The sequence below is a fragment of the Argentina silus genome, assembly GCF_951799395.1.
Source record: "Argentina silus genome assembly, chromosome: 8".
Classification (NCBI taxonomy): domain Eukaryota; kingdom Metazoa; phylum Chordata; class Actinopteri; order Argentiniformes; family Argentinidae; genus Argentina; species Argentina silus.
Window position 1 is genome coordinate 5,792,970 of NC_139662.1, and position 15,824 is coordinate 5,808,793.

Here is a 15,824-nt window from a genome sequence, read left to right on the forward strand (position 1 = left end):
CTCGAACACTTCTAGTATACATATCAACTGAGTTTCAACCATGAGGGAATGGTAGTAAAAATCATCTTTTTGGAAAATATTTTGTGTACAGTCCAGTTTATACAAATATAATAGGCATGTATAAAATTACGTTATGCAATTGCACCACTATGTACATTTTCATGTCAACAATACTTTTTAAACATTGTATATAGCTCTGTTGGGTAATTTGTCGTTATTTTGTCCCTAATATGAGAAAATATTGTGCAAATATTGTGATCCCATCACTTTCCACTCGCGCTTTTATGTTGAAGTCGCAAATACTGCGAAACCGGAAGTCTTAATGGAGCTAGTTCGAGTTCCGAGTACACAGATCGCTCGCGTCCTCATACTTTTTAGAAGTACATGTTGTCAAGGTCTGAAATGGATTTTATTAAATGAAAAGCATTTCTTGAAATTGTTGTCTACAACTACGCCTATGCATGCATTTGCTGTCTGTGAAACCAAACCAACATAAAACATGTCGACTTCATTCTATGACTTCAAAGGGTTATGAGACCGCTTGTGGACCCGCCAGTTTGACGTCATGACCGAGGAACGTTTTGAGGACAAAAACGAACTACAATTCAGAATTCAAAATGATTGAACTGTTACAATTGTGTCTCAGACTGGGCCTTGCCTGCTATGCAGATATCGGCAAATACTCCCATTTTGTGGCTACAATCATGACACAGTGGTGGTGTATTTTCAAGATTCCATTTGTTATTCAATGTATCAATGTTTAATTAAAAAAAATAGTGACAGAAATGGGTATAGAATTGCCTGCACAGTCTATCTGTCTGATAGTGAAAAATTGTGCAGTCTTCATTATTTGACAAGGTTACATAATAGACACTTAATTCAACAAACACATTTCTATGTTTGAGATACTTCTGTAAAAACACATTACCCTTCACTTAGTTGTGATGATAGCTGAAAGTGGCAGGTGGTTATGTCAAGCTGTATCTGTATCTTTTTTTGTGGGGGTGCATTCCTTTTTTGTCAACAGAAGTACAGGACACTAATATCTTACGCATGCAGATCATTTCCAAGTTGTGCTTCACTACAATCTTCCTTGTGGAAACAATTACAAAACATACAGATAGTAAAAAAAATAAAAAAAATTCAAGTCATTGCAAGAGAACTTTATGGTATGTTGTAGTTATGCAAGTGGATTTGATGCAATTTGATTATGATGTTCATGGCTGGTGGTGTGATAATGTCATATTTACAGTTACCTGTGTGAAAGGCCTATTATAGTCCTCAGGTCATACGTAACAGAGCAATAGGCCACATAACTGTATGACGCTGGGCCAGGATGATGTCATATTGACTAAATAACCCCCCTAGTCTCTGTAGTTCTATGATGCCAGGGTGATGTCATATTGACTAAACCCCCAGTCTCTACAGTTCTATGATGCTGTGGTGATGTCATAATGATAAACAACCCCCCTAGTGTCTGTGGTTCTATGATGCTGTCATATTGTCTAATTGAGCTTTAATACTGTTGTCCTATGATGCTGTAGTTATGTCACACTGGATATGTCAGTCTCAGGTCTCTGTAGTTCTATGATGCCACAGTGATGCCATATTCAGAGTCTGTGACCTATGTGGGGCTGTTCTATGATGCTGTGGTAAAGTCATAATTGTCCGACCTATGAAGTCCTCTAATTTTTCTGTGCACTCATGATGCTTGGGTCACGGTCACACACACAGTTGGGCATGTGAGGTCCCAGCCTCATTGGTCCTATGATGGTGCGGCGGTGATGTCACTTCCTGCGTGAAGACGACCACATCTGTCCTATTGGCCTGGTGCAGATGCTCCAAGCTGTCCTGTAGCTGGTGTGCACAGCCATCCAGGTCCATGCAGCGCAGGGCCGAGTAGACGTTCTCCAGGTCTGCAGCGGGTCCCTGGCTCCACAGCTTCAGCATCTGGTACTGCTTCTCCAGCAAGCCCAGGCCCAGCCCGGCCTCCAGCTCCACCCGCTCTAGCTGGTGGTCTGGCACCGAGAGTAGGCGTAGGAACTCCTTCCAGCGCCGCAGAGGCACCTCCTTGATGATGGTGTACAGGACGGTGGCGGACCAGCGCTCCAACCGAGCCTCCGGCCGAGGGACTGAGGAAGACGGGAGGAATTCAGAATGGTGAGGATTGGGAAGTCAAAGCTGTTTTTACATTTCAAACAATGTTGGAAACCCCAAGTTTGACCTATCGAAAGGAAAACACAACCAGGCAGTTGAGAAAATCACAGGGGAATTTCCAGTTGGCCATTGTGAGCAACCTTTATTTCAACTCTATGTGAAAATCGGAGGGTTTGTAACAGAGGTTGTAGGGTGAAGAGGTGGATGTGCAAATATAATAACAAACCTGTACTTTAATCATTGACAGTACTTCATCATAGAAAACAAATATTAGCATCCCCTTATCATGTGTTGATGTGTCTGTGCACAAGAAGGATGCAACAACACCCTCCAACACTGAAGTTCATGTTTTTTTCTGATTCATGTCACTGAGGGCCTCCAGTTTCCCAGTTTCCACCTCCACACATGCACCCACATGGCTGATCATAGATAAGAGGCAAGCTTTGCTGACAGGGCAGAGAGGAAAGGTTGCTGCTCGGATTCTTAGTGAGCACAGCACACCACAGCACACCACAGCACAGCAGGACATGACACAGCACACCACACCCCACCCCACATGTTCTACCCCTACACCGACCTGACAGCCAAGCAAGGCTGAACAGCACACTATCCTGCATGAGATGTATAATAGTCTACTTATATCTCAAGAGAACAGTGAATTTTACTTTTGCACCCTTTTTAACTCATAAGACAATGATATAGTATTGCTATAAAAGTTCATCAAGCCATGAACAACAGCTTATGTAGGACGAGCTTGTTAGACGCATGGTATAAATCAGGGGATGCTAGTGAAGGCAGAAAATGGAGGATGGGCTCATTGTAATGCATGGAATAGAATGAGGAATGGTATCAAACACGTCCAATTTCTTCCTCCACCAGCTGCCCCTGGTATAAATGCAATGTTGCCATGCTAACCAATACTATAGATCAGGTTGGGGTTAACCACAAAGTCAATGAAATGATAAATCAGCACTCTGTGAAAGACTAGTACATGTAATACGGTACGGTACTTACTTCTAGGTTCTCTGTCTGCCAGAAGTGGGGTGACAAGGGTTCCATACTCTGCAGCACTGTGAGATAGTTGTGTCATGCGAATCCCCTCAGATACAGTCAGAGTCTTGGAGGACAGAACACAGAAGAGAAGAACAAACAAGCATCATCATATGTTTGACAAGAAATTCTGAAAAGCCTCCATAATCACAGACTATGCAAGGTAACATTACAAAATATTTACTGTACCATAAAATACTGTACCAGTAAGTAACTATACTTAACTAGATACTAGATCAATATGACTACTTAGAGAGAAATAACACAACTTTAAAACATAGTTATGTTATACATTCCAGTTAAAATTCAAATGCTAATGTTTTGCCTCTCATTGTAACTGTTGACCTATACATGACGGTGAATTCATTTTTTCCGCCTGAAAGGAAATTTTTTCTCTCATAACCTTTCTTCTTATCATTCAGTTCCTTCACCACACCAATACTGATCCTTATCCAAAATGAGAAATGAGAAACAAGAAACTTGAGTACAAACCAGTGAAGCTGGGCTGTTTGGTTGATGACAAATCTGACCTGTTAGAATTAAACAGACAGATGTTATCCTGTTTCCTGCTCTGGCTGTTACAATTGAGTGATCATTTTGAAAGATAATTTGTAAGTTGACTATATTTTTAAAGGCTTAGGTATTCTTCAGTAAACTGAAGTTGAGGTTTGAGAACAAAATACCCAAAGTACAAGTGATAATGATGATAGTAAAACAACAACAACAACTAAAATATCTAAGCTGGGGCTACAAACCCTTTAGCCCAATGGCTGTAGAGTTTTGTTTACAAGCAAGATGTCAAATGTACCTCTCTGTAACTACACTTTACTGTATGAAATGGGTACTATAGATGGCTAGTTTACCATTAGCATTGGGGGAGGAATCGCTTGAAGGTAATTTGAGGTCCTTTCCAGGGGTCCACACTTGGGTCAGGCCCAGGAGACTGGCCATTAGCAGAATGGTCACCAGGACAAGCAGAAGGACCAGGAGTTGGGTGGAGGTGGTATCTATTGTTAGAAGCCGAAAATAAAAAAAACTACTCGTCATCCCAAGAACTGACTGTACAATGCCATCCTATTTCAGAGACCACATAATACAAGATGAAGCACTGCATGATTTAACTTAAGCGAGGTGTTGACATGGGGGTTGGGTAAAAGTAATTGGGAGGTATTCTACCTTTTAACAAGACATAGTCGTCATTTTGACTAACCAATGCTGTAATAAGCCAATATGTTACAGTGAATGTTATCAATCTTTATCCTTTGTGGTGGCTTACATGTATGAAAATTAACATGACAATTGCTTTAATTTTAAAAAGGTAAATGTTTGATAAAAACTAAGTGAGGCTTGTGTTATAAGGGTTATGTATGTTAGCCACAGTTGCTATGACATGTAACAGGTGTTATGACAACATTATGTATGTTTTGTAATCATCTATCGCTAGACGCATGCAAATTGGAGGAACTAACATTGATTTGGGACTTGACTTGTTGAGGTGGATAAGTTAACTTTTGAGGATGTAGTCAGAGTCAGGGTTGTAGCATGAGTTTTTGTTGTGGAACAGGGGTGACATTCTGGTTTCTTCCAACAGTCTACCCTGAAACATAAAGACAAGATCATTCACATAAACCCCAGAGGGGACTTCCCAGATGACACCATCAAATGGACAATCATGAACATTTGTTTCATATGACACAACTGACAATTATGTGTGGATGTTTACAAAATGGACAAAGTTAATGTAATAGATGGATAAAACCTTCAAATTGCTTTGCAAACAGATGGTATGTTTTGCTTGAGCTATGTTATGTATCTGATACAGTCTAGAAATATTCAATATGTCCATTCAATCACAGTTTAACTGTTGTGGCTACCAGATGTTATGATTTTAACAAGGGCTAAATAATGTGTGGGTGTAGTTTGAGTGCATCGATTACCAGAAATGAAAGAATACCTCAGAAATGTATGGCCGAAACTTGCTCCGCTTTGAAGTCCTCAACCCACTAACCTGAATGCATGCTATAACGTATAACTCTACATCCTTAGTATAGTTTAAAGTCTAATGGTCGAACTTAAAACAAAGTCCATTATATTATAAAAGGTTAATAAAGCCTTCATGAATCAACTTTAATGCCCACATAGATGCTTCACAAATCAGTTATGAGAAAATATCATACTATTCATAAGCAGGCCCTTTCAACTGGTGCTACGCCAAATGCACCATGACCCTTTCATCATCCTTTATATAGCATGGTACTTGTGTGTGAACGAATGTGTGGCATCTATTTAGGCTCTATAAAGGGTTTATGAAGGTTTATGTAAGGCTTTATAAAATCAAATAAAAAATGTTAATCTGTGCTACACTGAGTTAAAACCCATTGTTGAGTCAACTCAGGAAAATTAAGCACAGATCAGAAGAACTGTGGTTTCTATTGAATTGTAGGTATCTATGTGAAACTAACACTGGACTCTGACAGTGGCGCCACTTTGATTTGGAGAATGCACTAGTTAAAATTCTATTATTGTCGGTTGAGGGACAGTTAAAAATTTGACTATTAAATCTTAATTTGTGATTACTACGTTTTATCACTCAAGAATATTGTCTTGTCTGTTTTTTTAGGAACTTAAAGGGATAGCTTCTGTGATTAACCACATACCTTCACTCTAGTTGATACACCAAGACTGGAATGGAAGCGGATGGGGTCCTATTTGTGGACACAATAGGGCCAGAAATTGGACCCTATACACTACCATTATACTGGAAAATATGTCTTTGTGTATCGACTGATGTGGAGGTATGTGGTTAATCACTGAAATATGGATATGACTATGCCTTTAACGGAAATTAGTTGTGGGCTTTTGTTGGGCTCATGAAATGTCTAAACATTGTAGAGGTTAGGCTCTCATCTGGTAAGTGAGTTCTTGTACGTTTCGCATGACTGGCATCCCTTCACCTCGTCTCTGTAATAGCCCGATTTACATTGACCACACTTTTCACACGTGGGACCTGTAGGGAAAAACACAGGGAAAATCCTGATATTTAGAGACAGAACATGTGCATGCTGTTTCGTATATTTCAATACCAACCAATTGGGGGCTTCCTTCCTTTAAGGGCGCAAATGACATGACATGAATATTTTACAAAACATTACACCAACTTCAGATTAATGAGAGAGAGAGTATACTTACAGGTTTTACAGTCAGTACACAAAGAGCACAACTGGCAATTCAACCTAGGGGTAGGGACATGGGTAGGGACATTCTCTTTGTAGGCATCCACTTTGCAGGCACATACAGCGTTATTATTGTAGACACAATGCTTCACAAACACTTGAGAATCTAGGAAACAAACAATGTTTCTCCATCACAAAAACACAAACTTCCAAGGGAAACAACATAGGCCTACAATTCTTACATACCCCATGCAAACCCATACGGTACATCTGCACTTGCACACAAACATGTCCAAAAACAAGACCCATTCACATGCAGTATGCCCTTTAACAAACACCCACTTATGAACATTGCAGCATTTACACTGTACTTTGCTTTCCAGGAAAAAAAATATATGAAGAAGAATGTAGTAAGTATCTTTACCTTGATCAGAACATACTTTACAGCTAACACATTTGTCTTTAGCATTTGATTTAGCAAGGTATCCCTTGCCATCTTCACATCTTTTGCATTTGTAGGTATTCATAATGCAGCCTGTATTGGCCTTGTCTATGTGGTAGCCTGAAAGACATTGATCAACAACACATTTTGAGATGCCCAAAGAATGTGTTCAAGGCAATACAACTCAATTGAACCATACCACAGGGGTACAATTCAGACTGATGCGAATGCTTTAAAGTTATGTCATAGCTGAAGCAGGACTTAAATGATTAGGACTTGGGGTCTCACTCGCCCCACTTCAGTTTAAGTTTATATTTGTTTGTGTTACTTTTGTGTGGATTACCTGCTGGGCATTCGCTACAGCATGTACTTGAGTTCTTTTTAAGATCGTCCTCCATGCATCCTGCCCCCTTAGCAGAGGATAGAGAGACTAGCATGAATGGGCACACCTGACAGACAGAGGAAACACAGAGGTTTGAGCAAATGCTCTAACCCTAACCCAATCCTGCTTGAGGAGTGAATGAACAAGGCTACATTTTACAACACATCAGCCCATTCTGTCACTACTAATACAGTCATAGTGTTTAAAACAAAACAAAACAGAATTCTTCATTCGAAAGTAAATATAATCCAAATGTATAGAGTCTGGAAGCAAGGACAGACAAGTCTGTGAAATCAAAATGGGAGTTTTAAACATATTTTGAAGCTATAAAGCGTATTTAAGTTTCAGTCTCTGTTGTTTGTAAACATTGGAGTAAAACAGCCATATTTGGAGTTATGATGGTGTAAGACAATTGTATTAAGCTCATCAATTGAGGAACGTACTGTACTGTACAATAGATAATCCTGGAAGTTTTCAAGTTAATGCCACCAGAGCCAAATGTAATTACAAATAATACCTCTTCCCTGCTTAGTTTTATCTAACTTTTTGGTGTTCCATCACCTTAACCAAGCATAATAATACATTATACATTTCAGTCATGATATGAATAATCTGCCATATTATAACAGACATCCAGTATATTTTATTACATTGTTATGTAGGCATTATTACAGGTATATCACAATTAATGGGGAAAAACAACTTAGATTACCAGAAATTAAAAAGTATTTGTATTATAAGTATTATTCAACACAACTAGAAGATGCAATGAAAACCAAACATGATGATAAACAATGTATACTGTACTTACCAGCACAAAGACCGAAAATGTAACCATCATAGTTCAAATGATTTTAAATCCTTGACAGGTGTGTGTTTGTTTCTCTCATTTGAAATGTAATAAATCACCTTATCAAAATAATAATAAAACATCACTTGGAATTAATATTAGAGAGACGGTAACGTAAAAAGAATACAGAATTACAAAATGTTTGCTGCATCGTTGCATCAAGTCCTGTTTCAATGTCTAAGTTGAACTTCCACTATTAAAAACTGTCAAGAGTATGTCAGGAGGAAGTCAGTAGTAGTGTCAGGGCTTTCAATACTTCAGAGAACTGATGAGAGCAACAGGAAACACTATCAGATGAAACAGCCCACTTACTGCTCTATTGATGGTCAACACATACGTAAGAAGGCAGGTTCTTGTTAAATTGAGTACAATTATGTCCATACTGTATTTTCCACTTTCCTACACTGATAAACTGAGATACATTTATAATCGTTAGATAGTATTACATTCAGCAACTGTGTACTGACTGTCAACATGAACACACCTTAAAAGTTGTTGATTGTCAAGTTCCATATTGAGGGATTGCCCTTTAGGCAAATTGTCATTGATAAGCAAACCAGGGAGATATGGAAGTGACAACTTGTAGTGTAAGGCATTGGATTTCATTCTGAAGCTCAAAGGTCAAGAAGTCATGTATTGAAATAAGCCACTTTCATTGACATCTTAACTGATCGTATGGAACTGATGCTGACTTTTGGAGGAGACTAAAGTGGACCCTGCAGTGTGCAGAGTAGACAACACGCAGGCGCGCTACTTGGACACAGAAAAACATTATGGAGGCCTAACTTGAGCCTTATTTAACCACTTAGGTTGAGGAATATTGTCGATGTTAGATTCCAAATAATCATGACTAAAATCCCCAGTCAGCGACTGCCTGCAGCACCCAGAAGTGAACAAAGCGACCCGGAAGCGCTGAACCAATTGGAGGCAGGCAGAAAGAACATCAACCTTTTATAATAAAGCTATACTCGCAAGACAAAAATCTGCAATTGATATCAGGTATGTATTCACTTCTCGGATATTCTTGAAAATGTGCATTTCTGGAATAATCGATAATCCTTCAAATATATATGCATTGTGTGGGTTATCAAAAAGGTGGTCAAAAAGTTGCAGATGTTAAAAATACCAAAGTGGACGCATTTTTGGAAAGAATGGCATAACGTCTTTCTGAAGATTTGACAGTGTACGGTTGTTACATCGTGACCTTTAAGCATCACTAATGCTGTTTTATCAAAATAATGATGTGCAAAGCTCAAGCATCTTACCTATTTCCGTGCAATTTTGCAGGGCATGGTTGTTGTAGGAAGTGTCAGTTTTTTTAAGAGGTGGGGAGGCCGGGCTATTCAAACCTGCAATTCGGCGTAAACAATCGTTCATGCCTTTGACATAATAAACACACCTTTGTGTCAGCGTCGGTCTCTTATCTAGAGGAAGAGATGCTCCAAATTTAGGAGTCTGCAGAATATGGCGTCCCGCCTTATAAAAATAAGTCAGGCTGCCATTTTTGTTTCTCTTTTGTCTGGAAATGTTTTAATAAAACTGTCTGAGAATGTCGAATCGCATTGGGATGGTCGCATCGCGAAATTGCATTACTGAATTCCAGAGATGCTTAGAGGCAAGTGGAGTTATCTGAAGTCTACCGGGATCGAGAAAAGTTTGCTAAATTAGTTGCAGAAGATCCACTCATATTTGTTAGGAAATCAATTTAGGAAAGAGAAAATAAATGAATAATGGCAAATCGTTGAGCTGCCTGGTTGATTTTAAGAAAAAAAAAACGCGTGCTCCATAATTTACAGGAGAATTTACTAAAACCTTTTTGTTCTTGGCATATATTATTTTCACTGATTTCGTAGAAAACTGCGTGTCAGGCCGATTTAAAATTACTCACTCAATCAGGTGTCATCAGAGATAATGGCTTTGTCTTGCTGTCTGTTTTAAGTGTTACTCTAGTGACACAACGTAGTATAATGTTTATTCAAATTGAAATATTTTGCTTTGACCAAAATGCACAGACCAAATATTTTTTACACCTCTCCAATAATATTATACACTACAGTGCTACACGACAATGTTGAATGTAACATTGCATCAAATTAATACAACCTTACAGTCCTAATAATATTAATATAAACCAAATTTACATAATTTAATGTTCACTTGTCCAGAACATGTTAACTGAAATGTACAGGAGAACCTCACTTACTGACTTATAAAGTGGGACATCTATAAATAGCCTAGTGCATTGAATATGCATAGGAGATACAGTATTTGTATAGGAAATGTTCAGTTGAAAACTACTGAGTTTTGTAGTTGACATGTTCTTTCATAATAACATCACAGTATAACTCAATAGCTATAGGTCTTTCTTAAGTACTGTCAGCTTCTCTAAATGTTTGCACTCCTGTTAATCTTGTGTTTTCAGAATGGCAGAGTCTCGGTTTAACAACCCATACTTCTGGCCTCCGCCCCCCTCTATGCCTGGCCAGGTAAGCTCATCTGACACATCTCTGTAGTTCTACACTAACAGGATGCCCAAAACCTGGTCTTAAACAAATATGTTTAACCTATTGCTTTTGTCATTTCTGGCATTCCATGTTGTCCATGTGTAAATGTGTTTTCATTTGCCTGGTCCCAAACTATTGGTGAATGGTCATTAAATGAGTTCAAGTCTCAATTGGAAATATTCAACAATTTGTGAAATGTTGCCATTTTTGTTAACCATTATCTTGTGAGGATGCAAAGCCTTAAATCAACTTTCCTTCATTAACAATGACAATTACTGAAATGGTATAATAGTGGTACAGTGACTGATTCAGGATCTTTTTGGGGTTTGGTGATATTCATACATGGCATCTGTTTTCTGTTGAGCATGACCCGTTAACCCTTTCAGCTGGATAACCTGGTGCTCATTAACAAGATCAAGGAGCAGCTGATGGCTGAAAAGATCCGACCTCTGCACCTCCCGCCCACCTCTGCCCCTTCCCAGCAGACGCTGCTGGTGGCCTCCTCGCCCTCGGACGGCGGGCAGCATGGCATGTCCATGCTCAAGCCCCAGCAGATGCCCGGGCACCACTCTCAGGGCTCTGCCCAGCCTGACATTGCCCTGCACGCCCGCCCAGCGTCCAGCTCTGTGCCAGGTACAGTGCCCATTGCCAACTCATCACATGGGTTCACACCGTAGCCATTGTCTCGCACTGGTGAGGTGCAAGGCCTATGACATTCAACAGGTGCATGCATGCCAATAAAATTGTTTCCTCCCCACATCTCCTTTATCTGCACTGACCTGAAGGCTCCATGGAAAAAGCAATATGGTGGACCGTGGACTCCAACCAGGCATTTGCTTTCACCTGTACAACTCTTTCATTTCAGAATAGATGGCAGATTTGAGACAGGGAGAGAATGCTACCTATGCAAGTGCTCTTTTTTTTTATTATGCAGCATTGTGTGATTTGAGGGTGGATGATTGAAAATTGATGCAATTCAGAGAGGTATTTTATTCAGAATCAAAATATCTATCTATATCATTACTTTTTATCTTGATGTAGACGCGAATATGGATGACAAGTCAGCTGTGAAGGCCAAAGGACTATGGGAAGACTGGCACATGCGACAGATCGTGGAGCAGCAGAACAGCAGAGTCAATCATCGGTCAGGTAGAGTAACACCACCACCTCTAGCATGGCTCTGTGTCTAAATAGTACACATGAACATTAGTCAAAATATTTCACAGCTTTATGATTCACACACAGCATGCAAACCGTGGTGTGGTTAACTGATGTAATTAACGTAATGATAGCCTAATGTGTGTCCACAACCACAGGTTTGGCCCCTTCGTCCCGGCCTGATGGCCACAGCACCTCGGAGGCTCTCACCCCTACCACCCCCACCTCCAGCAGCCAGAACCGACTGGGAGGGGCGCCATCTGTCAACATCATATCTGGGCTGGCCAGTGGGCCTGGCATGGAGCACATGAAGTCCGGGGGCCTGGCGGGACTCCTGGGCCCCCCGCCCAAGATGCCCCGCGGGCGGAAGAAGATCAAGGCTGAAAACCCCTCTGGTTCTCTGCTAGTGGTGCCCTACCCCATCATGGCCTCAGGCGCTGACCAGGGCTGCATTACCATCGCCCCCAAGGAGGGCAAAACATACAGGTCTGTGAAAGGTTGTTTCAAGGATTTCAAAGAGTTTTTAAAATCTAAATTGGATGTCATATTTTGTATGTTTTTCCCCTATTCTTAATTGTTTGTTTCAGGGATTTGTTTTCTCACTAATGACATAATCCTGACCAAGAGTTTGCTTTAGTTTCAATACTGCTACTTGAGACTATTGTGCAATGACTGGAAAAGAGAGTATTTATAGGTAGAACTTAAACTATGGTTTGACCCAGTCCTATTTGGCTGTGTTTGTGCTGTATCCCTCCAAACAGATGCAAAATTTGTCCGCTCACCTTCTTCACCAAGTCGGAAATGCAGATCCACTCTAAGTCCCACACAGACGCTAAGCCCCACAAGTGTCCCCACTGCTCTAAGTCCTTTGCCAATGCTTCCTACCTGGCCCAGCACCTCCGCATCCACCTGGGCATCAAGCCCTATCACTGCTCCTACTGCGAGAACTCCTTCCGCCAGCTCTCACACCTGCAGCAGCATACAAGGTAGGTTCAGCCTCATGGAATAGAAGAGAAATTATTTTAAATACAGTCATATTTGGTTGTTTTCATTTCCTGCCATAATTGTTCCATAAACCATAGGCCACAGTATTTTCCTGTTAGCTATCTTTGAGCCTGTCTCCTGTTTCTTTCTCCTCTTCCTGTGTCTTAGAATCCACACCGGTGACAGACCCTATAAATGTGCCCACCCTGGGTGTGAAAAGGCCTTTACCCAGCTCTCTAACCTTCAGGTCAGTACAACATCACATCCTATTTCCCAGCTCTGAATAGCCATTAGTGTGCTAAAGTTAGTGCTAACGTTCAATATTGTGGTGAAAGATGAGGATGTGGAGGATTTCATTTGGGACTTCGGTGCTGAGATTCCAAATGAGCGGATTAGCAGCAAGCAACAAGCCGTACAATAACAACTTGCCTTCAGTTTCCAAACACAACCTGAACTGATTAACAGCCTTTGAGCTCCTGTACTCTAACTGATGGAGATCATTTCTGTCTCTCTCTCTCTCTCTCTAGTCTCACCAGAGGCAGCACAATAAAGACAAGCCGTACAAATGTCCCAACTGTTACCGTGCCTACTCAGATTCAGCCTCGTTACAGATCCACCTGTCAGCGCATGCCATTAAAAATGCTAAAGCCTACTGTTGCAGTATGTGTGGCCGGGCATACACCTCGGTGAGTATCTCACCCATAGAGATAAAACAGAACTGTATTTAGCCCTATGATCCCAGCATTGTTAGGAAATACAAGGCCTTGCTCATTTGGAAAGCGATATTCACTATGGAAAGCACTATTTAAATTAAAGTTATTATTATCATTATTAGCTTTGTGTGAAAGCAATTATGCTAAGGTACATTTGACAACCTCCATGTGTCTCTCTCTTTGCAGGAGACCTACCTTATGAAGCACATGTCCAAACACACAGTGGTGGAGCACCTAGTAAGTCACCAGTCCCCCCAGAGGACAGAGTCCCCGAGCATCCCAATACGCATCTCTCTCATCTGAGCTGTCCACCCACACAGCGTTACGTTGGATTCATTGTCTAGGTGAGGCTGTAGTTTAGGGGCCCTGCACATATGGCTGTCTACAGAAGGCCTACTTAGCATCTAATGAACCTGACATAAGGATTCGTGGAGATTCCCAAACCCTTGATCCATTTTTGAGAGACTGGAGATAGAAAGTAAGCATGGTAAATTCTTTGCGAATGTAATCATATAGTTTGTTAATTTCAACTAATGTCTGATAATGTAATTTGTCAGATATTATGAGCACTTACGTCGCTGTTATGTAAGTGGTCTTATGCGTTGGCCCCTAAATTGAAATTATAACTTCCATTAAATGGGTTTCCAAAATGTGCCAGATGATATTTGCCCTTATACTGAATAGAGAAAGAAGTCTTTTCTGGGTGTGTTCTTGAGACATCCAAAGATAATCTTAAAGCACTTTCAGGCCTTGTGGTTTTGGCTCAAAATGTTCAGATCTTTTCAGATGGAAAAGCAAAGGCATTGCTTGAGGCAGCTAAGAGTGACTGTGTCCGATTGAAAGTGTTGTTTGTTCGTTTTTGCTATATTTTTGCGCAAGTAAACTTTTACAGGGTCATATAAGTATAATTTCAGTGTAAGGTAATTGGAACTAAGTGGACAATTTAAACTTAAGATTATACGCCTGTATACATAGTAAGTATAATATTGGTGAATTAACAAGTGGATGAAACAAACTAAAGTGCATAAAATGTATTGGAATATATGTTAACCGTTTCATCAAGACCCTTGTTAATACCAAAAAAGATCATTACCGAAAGATCATTATTCATAGCAATGGAATTTTCATGATCAACTGCTTTCGTTGTAGCCAGGTAGTACATTCAGTATGAGTTTGCGGGAATATGAATCCTCGAGCAAGCTAACGTAAGCTAGTGTGCCAGCTTTTCTGGCATGACTTGACACAACCCTCCTAAGCCCAAAACAAAGCTATCATAAATGGCATGATGACATAAGGCCTGCACAAATCATTGATTGCTGAACATGATTCAAAAGATGTTAGTAGCAATCATATGAGCTGATGTGAAGTGACTTATGCTAGTCACAACATACAATCTTGTTTAGCTCGGGTTTTTGGCTAATGACAGAAAACAATGCTCTGTGTCATGATTGTGTAGGGTCAGTTTGTACAAACTGATTCTGGATGTAGAGTAGTTATGACACCTGATATGTCATTATTGTGAGAGTTTTGCAGGCCTTGACAGGGGCATCAAGTGTTTCCACTTTGTTAAATGTATGTTACTTGAGCAGAACATACATTTTTGCCCTGAATATACATAGAAATATATAGTATAAGTTTACTGGAGGTAAATACGTTGTATTTGTATTGACTTCTCCTTTGTTATCGCTCACTTATGTCACATTACATTCTTCAAAATCTAAGCACCAAGTCAAGGTAAAGCTATAACTCAGCCTGGAAACAGAGCCCTGTGCAGTTTCATTGATAGAAAGGCAATATAACAATTTAAAACCTGTCCATAAATAAGTGCACAGTTGGACCAAAAAATTACCCAATATCAAGATTAGCTCATCACAGTCAGGACAAATGAATCATGTTTCGATATACTGTAGGTTGCTTAATGTAAATTACAGGTTTACATTTACAATTTTCACTGCAGTATAGGTTGGTTCAAACACTCATCCCAGAGTTGAGTTGATGTTGTTGCTGCAAGTTGTTTTTATAGTTTTCTTTTTACATGGTATACAGTATTGTTTGTTGTATTTTTACTGTACTTTTATCTTCTGGTTGCTCTGGATGGTACTACTTCTGAAAAGGTGCTAAGGCTGAACATTTATTTGAGATGGAACCGAGGATAATGTAAAATACATACAGTATATAGTATGTTAAAAAAAAATGAATTAAAAAAAAAAAGATTATTCAAGCCACTGGCCTGGAAACAGACATTTATGCCAACAACAGACCCTGCCTCTTCAACTTACTCTCTTTTGAGTAAATGGGGAAATGTACATGTTGCTAAACTGTAAAACATGCTCATTTGTAGTACCAATTTTCATTTTTCATAAACTGTTCTTTCTATTAGGGTTTTGTACAGGTATGTTTGTATGAACTTA

General features: G+C 39.9%; 2 protein-coding genes across 5 annotated transcripts; one reads left to right on the top strand and one right to left on the bottom strand.

Annotated features, from left to right (window-relative positions):
- Positions 1–797: 797 nt before the first annotated feature.
- Positions 798–9,525, bottom strand: LOC310808532 (tumor necrosis factor receptor superfamily member 1A). Of its 3 annotated transcripts, none has more exons than XM_083675483.1 (10): positions 9,454–9,525; positions 7,166–7,271; positions 6,805–6,942; positions 6,397–6,546; positions 6,136–6,214; positions 4,677–4,804; positions 4,071–4,214; positions 3,700–3,737; positions 3,172–3,274; positions 798–2,132 (listed from the first exon to the last, which is right to left on the bottom strand). In XM_083675483.1, the coding sequence occupies exons 2-10, from the start codon at positions 7,257–7,259 to the stop codon at positions 1,723–1,725; spliced, it is 1,284 nt and encodes a 427-aa protein (XP_083531609.1). In that variant the 5' UTR covers positions 7,260–7,271; positions 9,454–9,525; the 3' UTR covers positions 798–1,722. The 3 variants fall into 3 exon arrangements, with proteins under 3 accessions (XP_083531609.1, XP_083531608.1, XP_083531607.1); XM_083675482.1 differs by having other exon boundaries at positions 9,320–9,525; XM_083675481.1 differs by lacking the exon at positions 9,454–9,525 and adding an exon at positions 8,016–8,162.
- On the top strand, positions 8,815–15,694 carry znf362b (zinc finger protein 362b). 2 transcript variants are annotated; one of them, XM_083675479.1, is made up of 9 exons: positions 8,815–9,053; positions 10,477–10,540; positions 10,945–11,191; positions 11,600–11,707; positions 11,875–12,202; positions 12,478–12,702; positions 12,869–12,947; positions 13,228–13,386; positions 13,600–15,694. In XM_083675479.1, exons 2-9 carry the CDS (start codon positions 10,478–10,480, stop codon positions 13,714–13,716), a joined length of 1,326 nt encoding a protein of 441 aa, XP_083531605.1. In that variant the 5' UTR covers positions 8,815–9,053; position 10,477; the 3' UTR covers positions 13,717–15,694. The 2 variants fall into 2 exon arrangements, with proteins under 2 accessions (XP_083531605.1, XP_083531606.1); XM_083675480.1 differs by having other exon boundaries at positions 10,972–11,191.
- Positions 15,695–15,824: the final 130 nt, after the last annotated feature.

Bases quoted from the DNA above. Each gene is read 5' to 3' on its own strand.
- LOC310808532 (XM_083675481.1), bottom strand. From the start codon at position 8,045: ATGATGGTTACATTTTCGGTCTTTGTGCTG. The intron at 6,547-6,804 runs GTAAAGATACTT...TTTGTTTCCTAG, and splicing joins TAAAGTATGTTCTGATCAAG to ATTCTCAAGTGTTTGTGAAG. The intron at 4,215-4,676 runs GTTAGTTCCTCC...TTCTAACAATAG, and splicing joins AAGTCAAGTCCCAAATCAAT to ATACCACCTCCACCCAACTC.
- znf362b (XM_083675479.1), top strand. From the start codon at position 10,478: ATGGCAGAGTCTCGGTTTAACAACCCATACTTCTGGCCTCCGCCCCCC. The intron at 12,703-12,868 runs GTAGGTTCAGCC...CCTGTGTCTTAG, and splicing joins CACCTGCAGCAGCATACAAG to AATCCACACCGGTGACAGAC. The intron at 13,387-13,599 runs GTGAGTATCTCA...CTCTCTTTGCAG, and splicing joins GTGGCCGGGCATACACCTCG to GAGACCTACCTTATGAAGCA.